The following is a 23714-nucleotide window of genomic DNA, read 5'->3' on the forward strand; positions in this document are numbered from 1 at the left end:
AATGAGCAATGCAAAGAAATAGAGGAAAACAATAGAATGGGAAAAACCAGAGATCTGTTCAAGAAAATTGGAGATATGAACATTTCGTACAAAGATTTCCATAATAAAAGACAAAAGTGGAAAGGACCTAACAGAAGCAGAAGACATCCAGAAGAGGTGGCAAGAATACACAGAGGAATTATACCAGAAAGATATGGATGTCTCGTATACCCCAGGTAGTGTGGTTGCTGACCTTGAGCCAGACATCCTGGAGAGTGAAGTCAAATGGGCCTTAGAAAGTATTGCTAATAACAAGGCCAGTGGAAGTGATGATATTCCAGCTGAACTATTAAAAATTTTAAAAGATGATGCTGTTAAGGTGCTACACTCAATATGCCAGCAAATTTGGAAAACTCAGCAGTGGCCAGAGGATTGGAGAATATCAGTCTACATCCCAATCCCAAAGAAGGGCAGTGCCAAAGAAAGCTCCAACTACCGCACAATTGCACTCATTTCACACGCTGGCAAGGTTATGCTTAAAATTCTACAAGGCAGGCTTAAGCAGTATGTGGACCGAGAACTCCCAGAAGTGCAAGCTGGATTTAGAAGAGGCAGGGGAACCAGAGACCAAATTGCAAACATGCGCTGGATTATGGAGAAAGCTAGAGAGTTCCAGAAAGACATCTACTTCTGCTTCATTGGCTATGCAAAACCCTTTGACTGTGTCAATGACAGCAAACTATGACAAGTTCTTAAAGAAATGGGAGTGCCTGATCACCTCATCTGTCTCCTGAGAAATCTCTATGTGGGACAAGAAGCTACAGTTATAACTGGATATGGAACAACTAATTGCTTCAAAATTGGGAAAGGAGTATGGCAAGGCTGTATATTGTCCCCCTGCTTATTTAACTTATATGCAGAATTCATCATGCGAAAGGCTGGGCTGGATGAATCCCAAGCTGGAATTAAGATCGCCGGAAGAAATATCAACAACCTCAGATATGCAGATGACACAACCTTGATGGCAGAAAGTGAGGAGGAATTAAAGAACCTTTTAATGAGGGTGAAAGAGGAGAGCGCAAAATATGGTCTGAAGCTCAACATAAAAAAACGAAGATCATGGTCACTGGTCCCATCACCTCCTGGCAAATAGAAGGGGAAGAAATGGAGGCAGTGAGAGATTTTACTTTCTTGGGCTCCATGATCACTGCAGATGGTGACAGCAGTCACGAAATTAAAAGACTCCTGCTCCTTGGGAGAAAGGCGATGGCAAACCTAGACAGCATCTTAAAAAGCAGAGACATCACCTTGCCAACAAAGGTCCGTATAGTTAAAGCCATGGTTTTCCCAGTGGTGATGTATGGAAGTGAGAGCTGGACCATAAAGAAGGCTGATCACCGAAGAATTGATGCTTTTGAGTTGTGGTGCTGGAGGAGACTCTTGAGAGTCCCATGGACTGCAAAAAGATCAAATGCATCCATTCTTAAGGAAATCAGCCCTGAGTGCTCACTGGAAGGACAGATCATGAAGCTGAGGCTCCAATACTTTGGCCACCTCATAAGAAGAGAAGTCTCCCTGGAAAAGACCCTGATGTTGGGAAAGATGGAGGGCACAAGGAGAAGGGGGACGACTGAGGAAGAGATGGTTGGATAGTGTTCTTGAAGCTACAGAAATGAGTCTGACCAAACTGCGGGAGGCAGTGGAAGACAGGAGTGCCTGGCGTGCTCTGGTCCATGGGGTCACGAAGAGTCAGACACGACTGAACGACTAAACAACAACAACCATGGTAACGTAGATGTGCCCCACATCTGCTCCCAAATGTCAGCTCTGTTCTGATTTAGACATGATCCAGTTGAGATACTGGGATATGTGGTATTTTATTATGTTGTGTTCTTGGGGATATTCACTATAATGTTCTTCCTTTTTCTTTTTGCTCAGGCACAGGGTACCTCAGTAATGTCCTTTTGGATTCGGCGCAGCCAACCTCTGGCACTCCAGCATCCTGGGTGGAGCAATGTGTCTGTCCAGTTGGCTACCAGGGGCAGTTCTGTGAGAAATGTGCCCCAGGGTACAAGAGAGAGGATCCTGCTGGACTCGGTGCTCTCAGCAACTGTGTGCTCTGCAACTGCCAGGGAGGAGGAATCTGTGACCCAGATACTGGTAGGATCAACCACAGTCAAAGAGCCTATTATTGTGGACAGACAGATTGTTTATTTATTTGTTTGGGCAACAAGCAGGTCTCTAATATAAAAACCAAGTAGCTCACTTAGGGCTATTTTACACGGTGATCCAGCTAGGGATCTTGTTCATGTGATGGAAGAATGGGCATGAGAAGCTCCCACTTCATGTACAAGGTAATGTTTTGCTGGGATGGCACATGTGGATATGCATGCAGCCATTCAGGATGTACGTAGTGCCTATGTGTAACTCGTGTGCACATGGGAAAGTGTGTGATGGATTGTGTTGCATAGGTAGGATCCACACCAGGATGATGTATGAGCAAACCCTCTGAGTCCTGAGAATCTGAGTTGACTTCTAAAGATTTCAGAAAGGAAATTCAGTCCATTGTGTCTTGAAGTTGACTCTGCATTGAGAGTTCCTGGTAAAATCTCAGCAGACATAGTCATGGAGGGGATTTGGGTTAATATTTGTTGGGATGGAGGTAACCTTCAGGCATTGGAGCAACACAGCAAGGGAAATGCTTTCCCAGGGTTACATCCTGTGCTGCTGCTGAAATGTCTAAAGGCCCACCGCCACAGGAGGAGGACCACAGAGATACAGGTCTCTGCCTCTCTATCACTGCCTGGCCCAGATTGGATGCAGTGGGTCATATCTAGTGTTAATCACACTTAGACCCATTGAAACCCAAAGTCTTAAGTCACGCCCATTCATTTCAATAGCTCCCATGCTGACAAATTATAGAATCATAGAATTGTACAGTTGGAAGGGATCTCAGGGGTCATCTAGTCCAACCTCTGCAATGTAGGAAACTCGGCTAATGCATCCATGACAGATGGCCATCCAACCTCTGCTTAGACACCTCCAAGGAAGGAGAGTCCACAACCTTCTAAGGGAGACCATTCTACTGCTGAACAGCTCTTACTGCGAAAAAGTTCTTCCTGATGTTTAGTCAGAATCTCTTTTCTTGTAACTTGAAGCCATTGGTTCAAGTCCTAACTTCCAGAGTAGGGGAAAACAAGCCTGCTCCATCTTCCATGTGAGAGCCCTTGAAATATCTGAAGATGGCTCTCATATCTCCTCCCAGTCTCCTCTTTTCCAAGATAAACATGCCCAGCTCCTTCAACCATTCCTCATGAGGCTGTCCAATGATTGGCGATTTCATGATAAGCCCTCATCCCCCATAATTGTGTCCCCCCACTGAACTGCTGTGGGATGAGCTCTTTCTCACACACCAATATTCCCTGCTCTTGCTGTAATGTCTATAGGGCATAATGCAAAGAACTGGATTTAAGGCTGGAGGAATGAGGAACTTGGGGAACTGAAATTGACAGATCTTGCAGACCAACTTCTACTTTAATGTTCCCCTTTTCCCCACAGAATCTTTACTTTACTATCATATTTTCTAACATTTATTTACGCAAATGAAACAAACCTTAAAGCCAGGACTCTCAGGGGTCTAATGCAAGGTGTGCAAAGAGCCTCAGGCAATGGGAAACATATATTGTAAAGCTCCACTCTAACCGGCTGCTCCTTTTCTCTTTCTGCTTCCATCCAGGAGAATGCTATTCTGGAGATGAAAGCAGTGCCACCTGCCCAACTGGTTTTTACAGCTTCCCCTGGAGCCCACAGAGCTGCCAGCCATGCCCGTGCCAAGCTGGCCAAGGCTGTTCGGTGCTGCCAGGGACACAGGAAGTCATTTGCAGTCATTGCCTTCCAGGAGCCGGAGGTAATGCCCATATTCGGATGGTTAACCAGACAGCATTTTCTTCTTTCTGAGGCCAGCTTTTCTTTCCCTAAGGAAGGACAGGAGCATAGCAAAAGCTGTGTTGTGTGCACTGTGTGTCCCAGGGCTAGATGTTCATGACAGACACAGATTTGTGAGCCTGAATCTCCACCACTCGTGCAAAAATCTGCAGGGGTAAGATGGGATGTGGGAGAGGGGCATTTAACTCTTTTCTGCACTCCCCTTGCCCACCCAGCCCCTCCCCATCGGGATTCCCAGCTGCATGCTTGAAGAAAAGCGTTCAGCTGGGGGCTGGGATTGCAGGGGGAGAGCTATGTGCGGGATAATCGTTAAGCTTCCTTTACCCCACCACCCACCACTTCTTTCCTTCAAATTGCACTTCCCACCACCACTTTTTCAATATTCTGTGGAGACTTGGATTTCTCGGCCCATGTCCTCGCTATGCCTGTGCTGTACCGTTTGAGAGAACATGTAGGGCAGACTTCCTCAGCCTCGGCCCTCCAGATGTTTTTGGCCTACAACTCCCATCATCCCTAGCTAGCAGGACCTGTGGTCAGGGATGCTGGGAATTGTAGTCTCAAAACATCTGGAGGGCCGAGGTTGAGGAAGCCTGATGTAGGGGATCATGCTTAAATGCACTGCAATAAAGAAAAATAATGGAGAACAGAGGGAAGAGGGTTTTTTTGCCAAAAAGGGGGTGGGAATGCACCCATATACTATCCATTCACATATAAAACTAGCATTGAAGGGAGAAGACTAGATTATAACATTTGCCCTGACATCTGTTTTTCAGGGTGGAAGGAATGCTTTTGCATGTAGGCACATTAGCCATGTGAACTCCCTATCTGTCGTCTCGGTGGTACAGCACCAACACAGGCAGACCTTGACTCAGGCAGGGAAAGAGAAGGACCATCATGAAATCCACATTCCCCACCTCCTGATTCTCATCAAATTTAGTCATTGTCAGTGGGCCTGAGCTCCAGGCAGCTAGACTGAAGATGAACCAGGATTTGCATCAGGGATAAAGTCAGAAGTCAGGCCCAGAGAGTCAGGGCTCCTCCAGACTGGTGTATTTTTGAATGTGGCATCACATGGATGCAATAAAAGTACATATGAGGAAGCTTTGTACTGGAGCATCCACACATTATTCAACTTTATAAGTTGTTATGTGGTGCTTAATGTAACTGCATTATTGCTGCCTGGAGGGCCACTCTTGCATTATAGCACAACTAAACCAGGAGAAACCTCCCCCCCCCCCCTTCGGTTCCATTTGTGGTACTTGCAACAATTTTTGTGGACAGTTCATAAGTGGATTGTGAAAATTAGGGGTGGAGCAGGACTGTCGGCACCCTATGCTCAGGATTGCCAGCATCGTGTTCAGAGGCAGTTCATGCATTGCTTGCTCAAGGTATCACTTGCTTGTCCTTCCTTCTTCCCTTTCTTCTCAGGCTCTCACTGTGAGTTTTGTACCAATGGCTATTTTGGCGACCCCTTGGGTCAGAACGGCCAGGCACGTCCCTGCCAGCCATGCCAGTGTAGCAGTGTTGACCCAAATGCTTCTGGGATTTGCAACCACTTGACAGGAGAGTGCAAGTGCAAGGACGGATTCTTTGGAAATCCTTCATCCATCAACCCAGCAGAGAAATGCCGAGGTATAGATCATCATCTCATGCAAGTCAATGCTGGCCAAACTGGGTTTGGAACCAAACTGGGTTTGGAACAATCGGGGGAGTCAAAGGGCTGCTTACAAACCTTTCCCTTCCAGGGATAAAACAGCTCACACAAATCACTCCTACTGTCACATCAAATGCCTTACCTGGGTGAGTAATGTAACTCTCTAACAAAGCTGTGACCTGCGGAGCTGCCTTTAGATCAGGGCAGGGACAGACTTTGTAATCTCTCATAATATGGTGCCCTGTGTGAGGTCAAAATTGGGCGCCCCAGAATGGATCCTCTCAATTATTAATCTTCCTAGTTTTGTGGCACCTCAGCTCAGCACCCTGTGCATGGGAACCATATGCACTGCCCTAAATCCAGTGCTGATCAGGGATGCGGAGAAGATGCAGTTAGAATCCAACTCTCATCATTTCTGATCATTGACTGACTCCTGATGGGAACTGGAGTACAACAACATCTGGAGGTTTCCAAGTCCTGCTCTAGATGGTTGAAGTTCCTGCATCTGTTGGCAAGTCAGTCAAACACTCTGTCTGTTAGGGCACGACACAGAAACTACTAATACTATTGGGAGGTTGTAGCATGTGGACTTGTTAGGTGAATCCCACCCTCTGACTTGATCCCACACTTTTCAAATTAATGTTTGAAAATATGAGAGATAATATGCATTTTGAGATACATTATGTTTATCCCCTCCTGACCTTATGCTTTTTCTTACTCTACGCAGCTTGCAATTGCAATTCTGCGAGTTCTGAGCCATCACGGTGCCACAGTGATGGGAGCTGCATTTGCAAGCCAGGGTTCGAAGGGCGGAGCTGCGAACACACCCGTTGCCCAGCCTGCTACAACCAAGTGAAGACTCAGGTTGGCTTTTCCCTCTTGCACTTTCGTTACCAAAGACTATAGCTATCAATTGTGTAAGTCTTTGCATGCCTTGTATTCATGTCTTTCCGTTACTCGTTCACAGAGTTCTCCTACCTTGTTTCCAGGTAGACCAGTACCTCCAGCAACTGCAGGGCCTTGAAGTGCTGGTCTCTCAGGTTCTTACTGGTGGAGAGTCAAGAGATAAGGCAGAGCTGGAGAGGAAAATGGGAGAGGCAGAGGAGATGCTCCAGCAAGTCCTGAGGGAGGCCCAGAGCTTACAAGGTAACTTGAGCCTTTCGAGATCCCCCTGGAATGTGACATGCCCTCCAACTTTTCTCTGATGAAAATAGGGACGTCCCATTCCATAATGATAATTTTACTATTTATACCCCACACATCTTACTGGGTTGCCCAGTCTGGGCAGCTTCCAACATATATAAAAATATAATAAAACATTAAACATTAAAAAAACTTCCCTATACAGGGCTGCCTTCAGTTGGCTCGGGCATGGGATAACTCCATACCCTCCAGCATTTCTCCAGTGAAAATAGGAACATCCTAAGGAAATGTGGGACATTCCAGGATCAAATCGGAAACTGGGACGGCTTCTCTAAATCAGGGACGTCCCTGGAAAATAGGGACACTTGGAGGGTCTGATGCAATTATAAGAGAACTGAGGAAGAAAAGTGGCTGAGTGCAGCCACAGAGGTTTAAATAGATGTTTATTTTTCCCCATTTGAATCAATGGGATTTGATAATGCTTAATTTTGGTTCAATCATGTCCACACACAAAAACATCAGTACAGTGGTACCTCTGGTTATGAACTTAATTCGTTCCGGAGGTCCATTCTTAACCTGAAACCATTCTTAACCTGAGGTACCACTAAATGGGGCCTCCCACTGTTGCTGCGCCGCCACCGTGCAATTTCTGTTCTCATCCTGGGGCAAAGTTCTTAACCCGAGGTACTATCTCCGGGTTAGCGGAGTCTGTAACCCGAAGTGTTTGTAACCCAAAGTGTTTGTAACCTGAGGTACCACTGTATCTAGAAAAAGTTCTTAAAAGCAAAATGTTAAGACACAACCCTCTTGAACACACAATATATGAAAGCCTTATTTTTCTATCTCCTGGGACTTAATTTTTTTAGAAGGCAGAAAAAGGAGGACTGCCAGTGGTATAAAAGTGTTCTAAAATGTGATGTTTTTGTGAATGTGTGTATTCCCCAGCCCTTTAAATTGGTGGTGCTAGGCTTTCAAGCAGAGACCTCCTGCATTCAGAGCACATGCTATGCCACTGAGCTGTGTCCCCCCGCCCACGGACTCTGCAACCAGGGCACTCCCTCTTCTTGTTTGTGAAGGCATGTACATATGTTAGTCACAATCCACACCCGCCTGTAGCTTATTGAGAAATACAGCATTTCGATGCATCCCCTCCCCCCCAAAACCGCCAACGTTGATCCAATTTTAAAATGTTAGCCTTGTAAAGACAAAGCGTGTCTGCCCCCTCTCTGCCCAGTGGTATAGGCAGACAGCAGCTTGAAAACACATCCAGCCATACTGATGCATACAATGACTGGCTCGGGTATGTTGCAGTGCAGCTGGGAGCAGGCTACTTTGCTGCGTCTTAAGCCAGCCATATGTACGCAGCCATGGTCTTTCCCCTCAATTCATGATTCATGTCATAACGTTAAGCAGTTTTCCATGTCTGTGTCCATTCTCTCCCCTGCTTCTGACTACTTAGTGTGGCAGAACTGAGAATATTCAGATGAACTCTCCTCTTCTCAGCGGGGATCTCCCCCAGATTGTATGAATTGTTTCTCTGTTTGTCCACCACCAACCATGCGCCCATTTATGTTGCATTCTCCAGCCTAATGTCAAACATTATCCTTTCTTCATGTCCAAGCTTCTGACAGGTCCTTGGGGAGCCGCCTGTCCAAGATGAAAGTTCAAGAGTCCACCTACCGGACCCGCTTGGAGGAGATCACGGAGACTGCCAACAGGTTGCAGTCTTTGGGTGGTCAGTACCAGAGCCAGGCAGAAAATGCCAGGAAGCTTGTTGCGAGAGCTCGCTTGGATTTGGAGCAGAGCAAGGCAAAGATGGGAAGCGTGGCAAGTATCTGCGTTCTGAAATACTGTCTTGTGCATTATTGTCATTTGCTAGTGAAATGCCTAGCAAAGGGTGTGTGGTGCAATGTATCATATGTCTATGGGACACACTGCATACCCCTTTTGAATTCCTACCAGTGCTGCTCTGGCCTGCCCAATGCCAGGGGTTTGGAGACAGAGAGAAGAAATTACAGAGAATGAGTAAAAACACTTTGAGATGCACTGTTTTGTGACTGGTGGAGCTGAGAGGCTTTTAGCTCTCTGGTGGGCCCTGAGGGTGGAAAGCCGAAGAACCCATGGGCTATAGTGTAATTATAGTGTAATTATGCTGAGCTGTGGAACACAGCATAGGATCCTCTGCTTCTTGGAAGTACACATTGATATTTCTCTCTTCCCCATGCAGATTATTCCATCTTTAGACCTCCCTGGAGGGTCAAACCAATTTTTAATCCTGGCACAAGAAGCCATGAAGTTGGCAAACAGGTGAGTTGATAATAATCTTCACTAGGCTGCTCCTAACATACTTTCTGTCACTGGACTTGGTGTTGAAAACATCAAGACCTAACATTTTTAAAAAGGAGCAATAATTTTATAACAGTGAAGTGCAGATATGGTTACCAACTTGCCTTTGCCCTTAGACAAGGAAACTACTCCAATTTCCAGGGGTCTCCTGTGAAGGTAGTTTTAGCTGCTAGTTAATTCCCATTGATGATGGTTCTCGAATGCCAGACCTTGACTTTCTGATGGAAGTGGCATTATTTTAACATATGTTAATCAGCAACTGCCAATTTCTGTGGCCACAGCACACAAAGGACATGAGCCTGTTTCAGACATAAGAAAACAAACCACAGTTTCCCAGGTTATGTGTCACAGGAAATGGTGGTTTGTTTAAGACTGGAAGCAAAAGCTTGCAAGCATGAAAGAGAAGGGTAGGGAAGAGGGAGTGTGCAAAGCCAAAGCTTCCTGTCGTTTACATAGTAGGAAACACAGGTAGCTGAAGTTATGAAGAGGATTTGGGAAGCTGATTTCACACACACAACTCTGCTTGTGGGTCTTAGGATCCAAGCCCTTGGAACCCTGCTCCTGGGATTGAGCAGGCTGTAAAAACTTCTCCAAGTAGCTAACTATAATGCTGTATCATGCTATTTAGGTTAGAGACAAGGTGGGGTGCTGCCTGTGAATCATCCTCTCCCCCCCTTTCCCATATCTTCTCTTTTTGCCTTCTAGGCACATGCAGCTGGCAGATACTGTTGAGCGAGCAGCCAGGGCAGCGGCAGAGGCCTCAGAGCAGGCACTGGGATTGCTGCAGTCGTCTGCGAGTGGAGGAGACATCCTGGTGAACTCTGTGCCAGGGCTCCACAAAAAGTATGTCCAACTATGCTGCTTTGAATGCTTTTTCAGTGCAGGGAATGTTCCTTTTCTCTTCTCGGTTGACTTCGTGTCCCATCATCATTATTTCATGATATTATTATCATGATTGCTAAAAGCATTTTGAAATAGGACTGGAGCTTTTCCTGGGATAAGGAAAACCCAGGTCACTTAATGTGGATAATAAGCTTCCTGTACCTCTTTTAATTCTCCATGGTTCTCCAAAAAGGAGCGCATGAGAAAATCTGGATTGAGGGTAAAAATTAATAGAGAATTAATAGTGGTACAGGAAGCTTACTGTTGACATTAAGTGACAATATTGATGAGGGCTTAAGCATTTCCTAGTCCATTGTTCTCTGACTGGGGTGCAATTCTTACCATAAGTTGACCATTGTTGTCAGTAACACATAAGGGACAAGAGGATTTAAATGACAAGCTTGGAAAGTCCCCAATTCCCAGCTTGATTAAGATCCAAAAGGGGAATCCCAACAGGAAAAATGCTTAGTAGATTAAGAAAAGCACTTAGGTGAAAAGAACAGGCGAAACAAAGGAAACACCAAAGACAAGGGAGCGAGAGGTCAGTTAACAGGGGCTCCAAATCCTGTTTGGTGCATGTGATGCAGATGTAATGCAATTCCAAATTCGGAGCTGCTTACCACAATAATGTTTATCGCAAGGAGCAATATATGTTTACTACCAGGATGCATGTCTTAAGATAAAGGCCCACAAGATTGCAGACGGGAGTTGGAGCCTGGCAGCGTCTGCAAGGCCACATGTTCCCCACCCCTGACACAGAGACAGGTTGCATCCCTCTGAGGGAGGCCTCTCATCATGATGATTGAGCTACCAGGTATCAGGCAGGTTCAGCATGAAGGATGCCTGTCACTCTACATCTCCCACGTCCAACTCCCAAGCAGTCTTCCCCAAACTGGTGCCCTCTGGAGGGCATCAGGTTGGCCAAGACCTCCTGGCTGCCTCTGCTTGGTTGCCTTCACTTCTTTTTTTATGCATATATTTTATTTTGATTACATATTCCATATTAGAAATGCATTGCGTATTCAATGTTGCATATTCAAAAGAAAACTAGAGAAAAGAGGAAAAAAGAAAAACATAAAAAGCAAAATAAAAAACAAACATTTTCAGTTATACATCTTTACACCCTTTGGCTCGTCTCCCTGATTTGTAACTTGACTTCCCGCCTCCCTTAAACGGTTCCTAATAATTCATTACTTCTTGGTGTCTGTTCAGTTAATAAGTCTGTGGAGAGCATTCTAATTGCCAGTGGGATTTTAATCTACACTAAGCCAAGCGAAGCCCTGGGAACCTATTTTTTTCATGTAATTTATGAAAACATTCATAGGCTGCTTTCACTTCCTGTTCACCTCCTCTGAGTGAGAAAACAGTGATAAGTGTGAGGGGCAGGGACCAGGAAAGAGAGGGCAGGTGAATGGGCAGAGGTGACAACAGATGAGGGGGTGCTTTTGGAGGCAGCTTGCCCAAGCCCCTCCTTGCCCCCACACACCTGGAGCTGGTGAAAGGTTTTCCCTTCATCATAACTGATTCCCAGGCTCAGCATTGGCCTTTTTCTCTGTCAGAGTAAATGGCAGCTATTGACTTTTATGGGAGAAAGTTCTGTAGCGTGGTTAGTGAAGCTATAAAAGAGAGATTAGAGTGCTTCTGGGGAGCCCAGCTTTAATTGGGACTCAAGTTTGCTCTTTCCATATATGCCGTGTCCTGCCCAGAGTTCTGCTTCTTACAGATGCTGAAATGTGGGGGAATGTTATGGACAGGCTTTTATAGAAAGAATATGACCACGAGGCGTGATTATGATCTCCACATGGGACATATTACTGGTTATTTTGTGTGAACTGAGGGTACTGTGTTCGTTATCAACCTTTTATATGCTGTTAAGTTGAATATAGATGGGTAATAGAACTCTCCTTTCCCAGGGAAAAAAACTCCAAGAAAATGTGATGGAAATTTTCAGAGTTGGCAAAAACTAACAAACTAGATCTGATCAAGTCAACTGAATAATTCATGTCACAGTAAACCGGATGTTTAAGAGTGATGTTAAAACATGTCCCTTATTTTTATTATAATAACATATTATTGCATTTACTATACTTTTTATAATAATATATAATTATAGTAATACTTGCTATTTATATAGTGTGTTTTTAATATTCAAAGCTCCTCACAGACATATTTTTCGATAATTCTTTACAACGACTTTGCAAGGAGCTGAGGCATTTGAGGCCACTTTGTGAATTCATGACTGAGTTGAGATTTGAACCAAGTGATTTGTGCTGAATTATGATGAAGAATAAACTATCAGATGCGGAAAAGACTCAAGTAGTATCTTACAATGGACTAACCTTGCATTGCCATGCACAAGAGTCTCTCCTTCGAACAGCAAAAGAGATCATGGAGGTTCCCCTCTGGCTTAGTGGGGCTCTCAGAATTAGAAGACAGTCAATGACTGGCTCCTGTCCCCCATGTGCGTCAGGAGAGCAGATAAATGCACCCCAACCCCGGTCCACCCTGCCCCCATTCTGTCCTTTTTGTGACGCATTGAGTGACATTTTGGGGTCACTTCCAGGTTCAGCGCATGCATGTTCATGGCTCTTTTGGATACACGTTAATCAGTCATTGCCTGTCCTCAAAATCCCTGTGGTTTATGAGAATCACAAGAAGAAGAAGCGTTTGGATTTGATATCCCACCTTTCACTCCCTTTAAGGAGTCTCAAAGCGGCTCACATTCTCCTTTCCCTTCCTCCCCCACAACAAACACTCTGTGAGGTGAGAGGGGCTGAGAGACTTCAGAGAAATGTGACTGGCCCAAGGTCACCCAGCAGCTGCATGTGCAGGAGCGGAGACGCGAACCCGGTTCCCCAGATTACGAGACTACCACTCTTAACCACTACACCACAATGGCTCTCCACAACATGCTTGGATGTTTTGGCCACAAATAATCATGGTAGATAGGAGAGCCCAAAAGCTGAATTCATACATTAACTTGGTGATGTGGTATACCTCTTGGAAAAAAGGAGTTTCACACTCCTAGGCTTAAAAGTTATCTTCCCATTTCAGATATGATGAGGTAAAGTTGCTCTCAAGCAAACTGGAGGCTGATGCTGGCAAAGCTGCATCTGATGCTGACAGGGTCTACCAGAGTAGTCAGATGGTGCTTGACTCTCTGGCTCGCTTACCAAAGGTCGACACAAGCTTCTTTCAGGTGAGGGGTGTGTGTGTGTGTGTGTGTGTATGTGTGTGTGTGTTTGTGCATGTGCACTCTCTCTTTCAACAACATGTGACCCTTCAGATGTTGGAGTCCAACTCCCATCAGCCCCAGGCTATGTGGCCAGTGATCAGGGATGATGGCAGCAGTAGTGCCAACAACCCTGGAAGGGCCACCAGTTCGCCATCCCTTATTTAGTCAACAGTTGTTTGCACTTCTTAGATATGGGTGGTCTTGCTAGAGGTGGAGAGAGGCTGCATTTTGCGACAGCTGTGAAGGGTTCTGAACCAAGTGATGCTTTTCTCAGGAGGAAGCCGGTCAGCTCCGGAAGAAAGCAGAGTCTTTAACTGGCTTAGCGGGAATGTACATTGCAGAATACAAGCAGCTCCAAGGCAACACGGAGCGTTGGGAGGAAGAGATCAAAGACCTCTTGCAAAAAGGACAGAACGACAGACTGGTAAAGTACATCCATATTAGCAATCAGGGAGACCATTATTGGGTAAAGGGCTCTGGGATCCCTGAGATCTTTAATCCATTCCTAGCCATTTATGCGTTTTTTACGGCATGTCTATTTCACTTAAGGAATAGAAACAAACTAATTTTTAATTAGTGTCCTTGAATTCTCCAATAGAGGGCATTTTTATAGATCTGGGAGTGGGGCTGTATTTTCATGCTATTTATTTTGTTTGCTTGTTGCAGGTGTCCGTCCAACTGCTGTCTCGTGCCAACCTTGCCAAGAGTAAAGCTCAGCAGGCACTGAGTGCTGGCAATGCCACTTTTGATGAAGTGGACAGCATCTTGAAGAATCTCAAGGGTGAGTTGCTTGACAACTGCTGGGTCTAAACCATTTGCAGGTGTGTTGTGGTGGCGGGTTTTCTGAGTAATGGGTGGGGAGTTCATTGAGGAGGAGGCCAGAAGAAGCAATGACATCCATGTCCAGAGTTCAACATAAATAAAATTGAAATTTGCATCAAAACAGTTTTGCATGTAAATAGTGTAAACAAAGAGAATGCAATGGTTTTTTTCCCTTCGTTTTGGCAGTTTGGTTCTTTTGGAAAAGGCTGGTGTAGTGTCAGATAGCGAATTATAGGCAATCAAGGGGCAGCCAGGTTCTATGGGTAGGAGAACTTGGTCAGAAGCGGATTTAGGGGAGTGTGACCAGGTTGCCCACTGAGCCAAGAGGGCACCACAACAGTGACGAGCAATGGAAGATGAGGGCAGAGGGGTGCCGGATTTTGGCACCACACAGGACACCACTGAAGTTTTAAAGCCCAAAGTCTGCCACTGACTTGGTTAGAGGCCATGAAGGTGAGACTTCCAATATGAAGATGTGACCCACTCGTCTTCTTTTGCTGTCTGTTCCTGCACATTTTCAAATTCATGATTTGGAATTTCTTCCCTGAGACAATGTGGCTTCCCCAAATCCACTCTGGATGGTTGAGAGAACCCCCAGAACTGTGGAGGGCGGGGGAGGAGGAGAGGAAATGGTTCCATAGGGCAAGCAGCATTGACAGAACAATCATCGCAGTGCAACACTGAATTTCCCCCACGAAAAGCTGTTTTATTTCAGTAGGAAAGGTGACGCTGATTGTTGATTGTTAACAGATTTAAGGAAACTTTTAATCTGCTGCAGCTTGCTGCCCTTAAATGTTGGAGTTGGATTTTAGTTTTAGATTTATTTTTTAGATTTTTTCAGAGGCTTCATGGGTTTTGTTTGGGTCTTTTTTATTTTTTGGAAGCTGTCCTGAAGGTCCTTGCAAGGCCATTGGCAAGGTGTAAATATAATGAATAAACTCCAGGGTAGGGATGAGGGAGATATTTGATTTTGTTTGCATTTTAATGAAAAGCCACTTAATTCTTACTTCTCAAACCAGAACACAAACTGAAACTCAGCAATTCCCCCCAAACTGCACTTGGTTGAATTTTGCAATGCAGTTCTGCAACCAACCACTGTGTACAAAAATGAGTAAGCAAAGTGTCAACTCAAGTGCATATATTTGTGAAAATAACATACAAAATTGCTTTTCAAAAATACTAAAAAAAAGTTTAGTAGGAGAAATTGTCCTAAAAGGCTGGTGAATGTTGCTGTGAAAATGTGGAGAGCTGAGCTTAAGATTGGAAAAATGGGAAACTAAAATTGACAAATTTGCCCATCCCTATTAGAGGGTCACCTGCACTAAATCACAGAAGAAGAGGGTCTCATTGGCCACACAGTCTAATCCCAAATGCAGGAATTTCAGAGCTAGAGCATCCCCCAGGGTTGGCTGCCCAGCCTCTGCTTGAAAAGCCTCCATGTTCTCTGCCTTGCCCTGTTCTTGCTCCCTAATTCTCTGCCTGAAATTTTAAGCACAAGCTGTTGGAAGCTGGCCAGAACCCAGCTCAGTACTTTTGGCTCAGACTTCCCCTCTCTGCACTAACACGGCTCCTTATTCAGTTGGGTTCCCTCCCACCCTTTCTGCTTGCAGGGTTCGATCTTCAAGTAGGGAACAAGCGAAAAGAAGCTGAAGATGCCATGCAAAGGCTCCCGTTCATCAGCAACATGGTCACCAGAGCCAGTGAGAAGACAGGCATCGCAGAATCAGCCCTGGGCACTGCAGCTACAGAAGCAGAGGCAGCCCTGAGAATGGCTGGGGAAGCAAAGGAGATTGCGGGGGACATCGACCAGGTATGGGGGGGGGGCCTGAAAGTATGTTAGCGCCAGAGATCTGCAGTGAGGAAATAGGGGTGGGATCAAGGATACCTGGCTGGCAACAGCCTGGTTTGGAATTGTTCATTCAGACTTGTATTCAACGTTTGCTGGAGGCTCAGGTTGCATAAAAGGTAAAGGGTCCCCTGACCATTAGGTCCAGTCATGGCCGACTCTGGGGTTGCGGCTCTCATCTTCCTTTATTGGCTGAGGGAGCCGGTGTACAGCTTCCGGGTCATGTGGCCAGCATGACTAAGCCACTTCTGGCGAACCAGAGCAGCACATGGAAACGCCATTTACCTTCCCGCTGGAGCGGTACCTATTTATCTACTTGCACTTTGACGTGCTTTCAAACTGCTCGGTTGGATAACATTGTTATCTCAAAACTACGTAAACTAAAATGCAGGGAGATATGCTGTGCATAGGGTTGCCATATGTCCGGAGTCTCCGGTACATATCCGGAATACTGCAGTCAGCAGCAGTGTCCATATGGAAATCAGAAAAATGTCTGGGAAAATTCGGACGTATGGTAGCCGATTTCTCATAAAAATAGCTCAACATTTTTCTGTCTGTACTTTCACTGTTTGAAATATGGCAACCCTAGCTGTACACCATATGGCATTTCCACAGCACTTGGAGAATTCAAATTGCTACATGTACACTGTTATGCAGTAATTCTTACAACATCCCTGTGAGGCAGGTTAGTAGGATGGGGGTGGGGTTTGACTGAGACCAGCTAGTAAGTTGCTGGCAGAGGACTTCTGGACTTTGCCTCCACAGTACCTTTCATCCTTAGCTGTAGCCCAGCTAGAGGTGGTTTGCAGGAGCTTGACCCTAATACTCTGTAGCATTATTATTATTGTTACTACTACTACTACTACTCAATATGTCTCAATACAATTTACAGAGAAGTAAAATATAAACATTACACAGACTACAACAAGGTTAGCCAATGTGGTGCTTTCTATATGTTTTTGGACTGCCAATCCTATCATCCCTGACCAAGCTAGCTGGAGCTGATGGAAGGAGCCACGTGGCTACATCTGCACCAGAATGTAATGAAATGTGATCATACATGACATGCCCCTCTTTCGCCAGTACACAGAGTGTAAGTACTGGTTGTATACACAGATACATGTGGTTTTTTACCATCTACCTAATGCAGTTGCTCATTGTTTCTGCACCTCAAGCCACCAAGGCTTTTCCTTCACCTGCCCGTAACTCCTGTCTTAGTCTTCTTTGCATTGCCACTGATTCTGACCTTATAATTGTGCGGTTGGCTGGCTTTCTTTTGCAGGAGATAGGAAGGCTGGCCATGGAAGCAAACAGGACAGCAGATGGAGTATTAGTCCTGGAGAAAGGAATCATTTCTTTGCGGGATGAGGCTAGACGTGTGGAGAGCGAGTTACAAAGGAAGGAGCTGGAGGTTGGCATGGATACAACCAGAGCTCAGGAAGTGAGTGTGCAGCTTTTTGCCTTTTTATTAAAAGGGGTTTTAAAGGAACCTGCTGAGGGAGGAAGGCCGGCTAATAATACGTTTGATTGTTGCGGCTTCTTCAGGTTGGTCAGGCGTCACAGGGTGCCCGGGCGGATGCCAGTGCTGCTGGGAGCACAGTCCAACAAGTCCTCCGTGCCTTGGATGATGTTTTGCGCACGATGGGTAAGAAGCCGTTCTATTTCCTGTTAAGTCTGGAAACATTATTCCAGCACAGAATCGTAGAGTTGGAAGAAATAAGCAGGAACCAGTTAGAGTAGGTGGGAGCAAATGTTTGTTGGTGCAGCTGAATATTACGGGCAGGCTTAGAATTTTAATAACACTTGCAATGTAACAATTACTATGGACAATATGGAGAGATTCAAAATATAGATCATGAAATAATACGCAGCTGAAAATGTTAACAATGGAGGAAATGGTGGGAAGTCTGGAGATTCAGATAAATCTCTAAAGGTGTATATGTACTTGGTATTGTTATAACTTTACGCTTGTAAAATCAAATAAAAAATATTTTTTTTAAAAAAAAAAAGACCATTAAGGGCAGACTTGTTCACTTTTGGAGGCCATTTTGGTTCTAGTGAGAAGGGATCAAAAAGAAATAAAGGTGGCATTCATATTCTTCAGTATCTCTGTTGAAGTTCTGATGATACACAAAAATAATCAATTTACTGGTGAAAGGTAATTGACTAAAAATATTTATTCTATTGATAGCTTAATCATATGAGATCGATTGATTGATTGAAATATATAGTATAGTGGTACCTTGGTTCTTGAATGGCTTAGTTGTCAAACAAATTGCCTCCCGAACGCCACAAACCTGGAAGTAAGTGTTCCGGTTTGTGGACCTTTTTCAAAAGCCGAACATCCGATGCTGCTTCCGCTTGGGTGCAGGAAACTCCTGCAACCAATCAGAAGCCTTGGTTTTCAAATGGTTTCAGGAGTCGAACAGACTTGCCAGAACAGATTAAGTTTGAGAACCAAGGTACCACTGTACTTAAGGATTAGCTGGGCACTGACAGCCTAGATTGAGGCACCACATGCAACTGTCCCACAATGAAAATCCCTGTTGTGTCGGGTCCTGTACAGATGCCCCCGCTGTTGCAGAGAGAAATCTAGAGGCCGCTACATAGGATGAAGAAGTCTAAAACACAACTGGACAAAACATTATGGGTTCAAATAAAGACATAAAATTTAACTGATAGCTTTTTATTCCCCTTGTATGATGAAACCATGGGATCTGTGAACTACTCATCATGAGAGAGTCCCTAACCCAGTGGTGGTCTTGAAACACGAATGAGAGGTCAGGCTGTATGTGGGGAGAATACGCAAGCAGGAGACTGGAGTGCTGAATCCCTGTTGATCCTTTACCCTCTCCACATTCACATTATCTTGGCAAATGTGGGATTGCAAACATACATTTGCTGTGGGAACATATTTCTGCGCCCTAGGAGTGGCCTTATATTTTTCCACATACCAGCTGCTCTTCAATATGTGCAGCATTTTGCGGTGTGTCAAAGCATATTGTGGTTTTAACTCGTTACCAATGTTAGGACTTCAGATCCAAGATCTTTTCATTTCTAACACATTACATGCACCAGGACCAGTTCATGAAGCTGCAGGACTGAATACTGTTGTGTGATAAATTGCACTCTTTTGAGGCTGCTGGTTATTTCAGTTATAAGAATCACACCCATGATCACACACCTGTGACATAGCAGTTTATACAGTCCCCTCAGGTAAGTATGAATTTGCATGGGAGGAGTTATGCATACCTGTCCTGTCTGACACCCGGGTATCACACACAGAGCCTTTTGAAAGGCTTTGTATGCAGAGCTCAATGTCTGCAGGCCCAATATGCATGGCAAGGGGAACTGCCATGTAACATTGGTAGTGCGCGCACCGGACTCTGCGCACGTGTGCCAAATTAAGATATCCCATCCAGGCTGTGGATGTTAAGTGGGGCAAGCACATGTCGTAGATGGAGTCATAACGTTCTCAAATTGCTTGGACAGGAGAAATCCGGTTACTTGTGGGGAAAATGCAGGTGCTTCTGGAGAAGTTGCTTAGCATCATTTAGCTTGTGTATTTCTGTTGCCAGCAAGTGAGGAGCAGAGTGGAATGCAAATGTCACTAAATAAATAAGATTGTATCAAGTTTTTTAAACAACATTAAGTCATCACAAATTGCAGTCTGTTAGAAATTTTATGAGCATAAAATTACCGAATTAAACATCACAGGGTAGCTCATGGACAAGATTTATAAATAGCTTGGGTGACTGATAGGGAAATTCCTGTCATAAATTTTACCACTCATACTACGCGATTGCCATCACAATAAATTTAAGCCTTTTGGAGAAGCTTTGATTGGATTTTCTTGGCTACAACTGCAGAGAGACAGTATGTTTCTTGCAATTTGATGACAATATGTTTCTCGCAATTTCTCGCAATTTGATGACAACATTGTTTGTTGTCTATGGCTGCATATTTATTTACTACAATAAAACTGTTTTTGTTGATTAAACAAATAACGGTCTACAATTCAAAATCTATCCACAAATGCAAAATCACAGATTGCTTAGTATCATTAAAAATGTCCCAAATACAATGGAGAACATTGTTTGGAAACTTACGGTACCTTAATGAAAGCCTTTCTAAGGTCTTCTAATTTAGGGTCAGTTTTCAGCAAGGGGTAGCAGAGAATCCAGGGTTATTGACCACTTCTGAATCACGATGTGCACCTATTAAATAAAGCTGATGATCTTCTTCTAGAATCCGGGATCCATAAGTGAATAAATAACATTACAATGGCAGTTTTGTCAATGGACAATAGGCTTAATTACTGTAACTGATTGTGTCAAACTGGGATTTGTGAATGAAGCTGGAATTAAGTGAATGCTTCTCTGATCCCTAAATTGGCTACTTCCCAGTCCTTCTCTGGAAACTTACACAGCATCTCTGCACTACCTGTTGGTTCGATCACCTCCCTTCAGAGGAAACTGTCTATTGCATCCCTCCAGGAATCATTGCTCTGGATGTGCCTTCTTCCAACCAGGGATTGAAACAGTTTCTCACACAGAGTCCTCTGAAGGTGTAGGAGGTACCTGCTGCCTTCAGCCTCTAAAAGTCAGTGTTTTGAAAGTAGAGTGAACCTGCCTCTAAATTTAATTCAGACAAAAGTGGGCTTTGGCTATCAGAAGTTTAGGCAACACTATAATAAAGTCTTGGGTTTGTGGATTATGGGACAGCTCCTTCAACAACCAACTAGATTGAGGGATGCTTGCTCAGAAGGTTTTGCTATTGAGTTCTCCTTTTATTTTACCTCCTCGTATAGACCAACCTGAGTTTGTGGATGAACAAGGTGTGATCATGCTTGAAACGAACCTAAGTAAAGTCAGAACAAGAAACAACCAGTTGAAAGAACTGATGGTGCAACTGGAGGAAACAGCCAGGCGTCAGAAACTTCGGATTCAGACACTGGAATGGAGCATTACTGAGATCCTTGATGATATCAAGAACCTGGAGGAAATCCGGGATAGTCTTCCCCCAAGTTGCTACAACATACCTCCCATTGAGAAACCTTGAAGCCTTTGGAAGCTGGGACAGAAGACTTCCATGTACTCTGCTAGATCTTGGATACACAAAGCATCAGAGTTAGGCAAACGGTTTTGAGTGCTTCAAAAGATCCAAGCCTCTCAGGACTCAAAAAGCCACGTGTGACTGCTGAATAGATCTTTTTCAAGTTCCGTTCATCAGGCTGGAAGAGCAGGCGCATCATTCTGGTTTATGTTGCAGCAGTTCCACTTTGGTGCATCAAGCATGGAGACATCAAGTTTATCTTAGTTGTCCCACCCCTGGGAAGCAAGGGGGACATCTGCAGGCTGCACGACAAAGCAGCTGAATTTAAAGAAACCGGTGTGCCGAGAGACATGATTATTGCTGAATATATTAGGAGAAGGTATGTGCTCTGGGTTAGTGTGTGGCCGCAGTTCAAAGATCGGAGCCAGCAGCTGAATCTGAACTCCCAACTACGTGTCCGCCATCCTAGCCTTCCTTTCTCCCAGCCTGATCTAATGTAATAAGATGGAAGTTAAACCCAGCTAAATTAACTTATGCTACATTAAAACCTTTTTATTACCACAAATTACTCTTAACTCTCACTCTCCCACTTAGAATCTCGCAGGCTGCTTTTCCTTCTGAAAATCTTTCTTAGCATCTAATGTTTCTTAACTTCAAGGATGGGATAAGTTTGGCCACTGAAAGCTTGCATAGGCCTAAAACTGGTTCAGTAGCATTGCCTCACCACAGGAATTCTGGGAAATCAGTGATATCGAACAGCATATTCTCAATACTCTAATCAAACTACAGTCCCCAAAGTCCCTCAGGGGGGGGGGGGCAGGGGAAGCCCTGAGAGTTACTTGTAGAAAATAAATATAGGCTTGTAGAAGCCTGTGGCAGCAATGGTGATTTAATATGTTCTTGCTTCATTTCTCCTCCCATTTTTTACAATGAAAATGGGGGTGTCTCTGGTAGATTATCTACAACAAGCTCAAGAGTGTTTTGTTAACCTCATGTGGCTATATAGTGAGAACCACCTACCTGGCCTTAGGTTATAGCTTAGTAAAATTGCCTAGCAGTGCAAGCCTATCTATACTCACAAGAAAGCCCCACTGAATGCAATAGAACTCCCCCCCCCCCAGGTAACTGGGTCCAGGATGGCAGCCTAAGCTTCTTGTTTTGAATCACCATCTCAGTGAAAGGAGGGACAGACTTTCTTGCGGGAGACAGACAAAATCCCTCTGGAGAATTCTGTTGGTTTCCATTTTATAACTCTGTTTTAAGTTATCGTTCAAGGCTGTAGTTGGAAAAATAAACAGTGCTTCGAACAGTACTTCATACACGTGTATAATGGTGCTAAATATCAAGTATTCTGTTGTGGTTAGGTGAAAAGGGCAAAATAAATAATGAATCCCCATGGTTTGAGAAGGCTGCTTATTTCCTTAATTGTGTTTCTCATTCTGGAAACTTCTCTCCCCCCGCTTCCCCCGCCCCGTACAGTGTGAACATTTTAGTGGTGGCGAAATCGACTTTAACTTTGGATAAAGGTAGTTGCAGCCTGCCCCAGCGACGGAGGGATCCTGGTCAATGCCTTGATTCTGTGATCATCCCTCAACCATTCTACCACTGCAACCTAGTGATTAGTCCTGGCATCAGCCTGGCCAGCTTCTTTGCTCAGTCCACAAAACAGATGAAAGACAGCACCTTGTAGTTGCCAGACAACCGTCATTTACTTTCAGTCCAGAAGAGGTCAAAGCTTCTTGTGTTTTACACACAAAGGCCCTCCTCTAGCAACTGCTCTCCCACCAGAGTCTGAAATCAGCTTCTGATGCTACATGGGAGAGTTCTTGTGCTACAGAAATAAAAGCACAATAAAAACCCAGGTGCACATGGAAATCTTACTGGATACGTCTCTGGATTAGGACTAATCTGCCTTTCCCTGTTCAGCAGACCTTTACATGGGATTCTGTGCTGCGAATAAGCCTGTTTGTCGCCGGGAGAGGCAGCAGCAGATGATGTCAGCATGCTGCTTTAACAACACATAACCAGCCATCTATCAACCTTTGCTACAACAAATGAAGAAGGGAGCGGCAGAATTCTATTTTAATATAATTGCTAAGTGAAAATAAAATAAGGTTGTTAAGCTGTGCTTGTTTCCAGCAAACTATTCTCTAAAGTCCCATTAACTAGTTGCTATGCTGCAAACCACAGAAATTTACCTAGTAAACGGAAACAGTAGTGAAGGTCAACACAAATTTCATTAGTGTAATTTTCTTTTTATTACATCCTTTTAAACATTTTGTTTTGTTTTTGGCCATGACCATTTTAGCAACAATGACCTAACTCTAGCATATTCAAATCTTTTTTTTTTTCCTTTTAAAACTTTATTTTTTAAACAAAGCGAATTTTACGGTTTAAAATTGCAAGTAATGTAAAACAGTCACCTTCCCTCCCTCTCCCCCCCCCATCCCCACCCTGCAATGAAAACCCACTCCTTTGATGTGTGGGTCAAAGCCTGACACTTTTGCCAACTCTTTCCAAACCAATCCCATCAGCAGCATCCAGATTTATGCTCCGCCTGCTCTCTCTCCCCTCCCCCCTAACCATAAGCATAACTGAGCACATGAAGGCAAAGATAAGACAAATAAGACATTATATACATCATCTGAACCACAATGCTATGTTCCTAAGGCATGCTGTCCTAAACGGGATGAAACTGGAAAGTGGCCTGAATAACCCATCTTTTGTTCCAGAGTATGGAGAATCCATCCCTCTATTTTCTTTGCTAACCACATTTTTTTAATCCTCCCCACAAAAGTGTCCTTCAA

At 44.4% G+C, this 23714-nt stretch overlaps 1 protein-coding gene across 1 annotated transcript in view; it reads left to right on the top strand.

Annotated features, from left to right (window-relative positions):
• Positions 1 to 22305, top strand: part of LOC309372197 (laminin subunit gamma-2-like) — a gene marked incomplete at its 5' end in the record, with an annotated part of 22589 nt that extends 284 nt beyond the window's left edge. Inside the window, 15 exons of the mRNA XM_081915494.1 lie at positions 1837 to 2139; positions 3716 to 3886; positions 5353 to 5556; positions 6306 to 6442; positions 6568 to 6724; positions 8343 to 8548; positions 8949 to 9028; positions 9773 to 9910; positions 13004 to 13148; positions 13459 to 13608; positions 13851 to 13965; positions 15617 to 15816; positions 17135 to 17293; positions 17398 to 17497; positions 20663 to 22305. Of these exons, the coding sequence (XP_081771620.1) occupies positions 1837 to 2139; positions 3716 to 3886; positions 5353 to 5556; positions 6306 to 6442; positions 6568 to 6724; positions 8343 to 8548; positions 8949 to 9028; positions 9773 to 9910; positions 13004 to 13148; positions 13459 to 13608; positions 13851 to 13965; positions 15617 to 15816; positions 17135 to 17293; positions 17398 to 17497; positions 20663 to 20913 (2516 nt within the window). The 3' untranslated portion in view covers positions 20914 to 22305. The remainder of the gene's footprint in view (positions 1 to 1836; positions 2140 to 3715; positions 3887 to 5352; positions 5557 to 6305; positions 6443 to 6567; positions 6725 to 8342; positions 8549 to 8948; positions 9029 to 9772; positions 9911 to 13003; positions 13149 to 13458; positions 13609 to 13850; positions 13966 to 15616; positions 15817 to 17134; positions 17294 to 17397; positions 17498 to 20662) is intronic.
• Between the last annotated feature and the right edge of the window lie 1409 nt (positions 22306 to 23714).

This window comes from Podarcis melisellensis (genome assembly GCF_964234715.1).
Source record: "Podarcis melisellensis genome assembly, chromosome: 6".
Taxonomy (NCBI): domain Eukaryota; kingdom Metazoa; phylum Chordata; class Lepidosauria; order Squamata; family Lacertidae; genus Podarcis; species Podarcis melisellensis.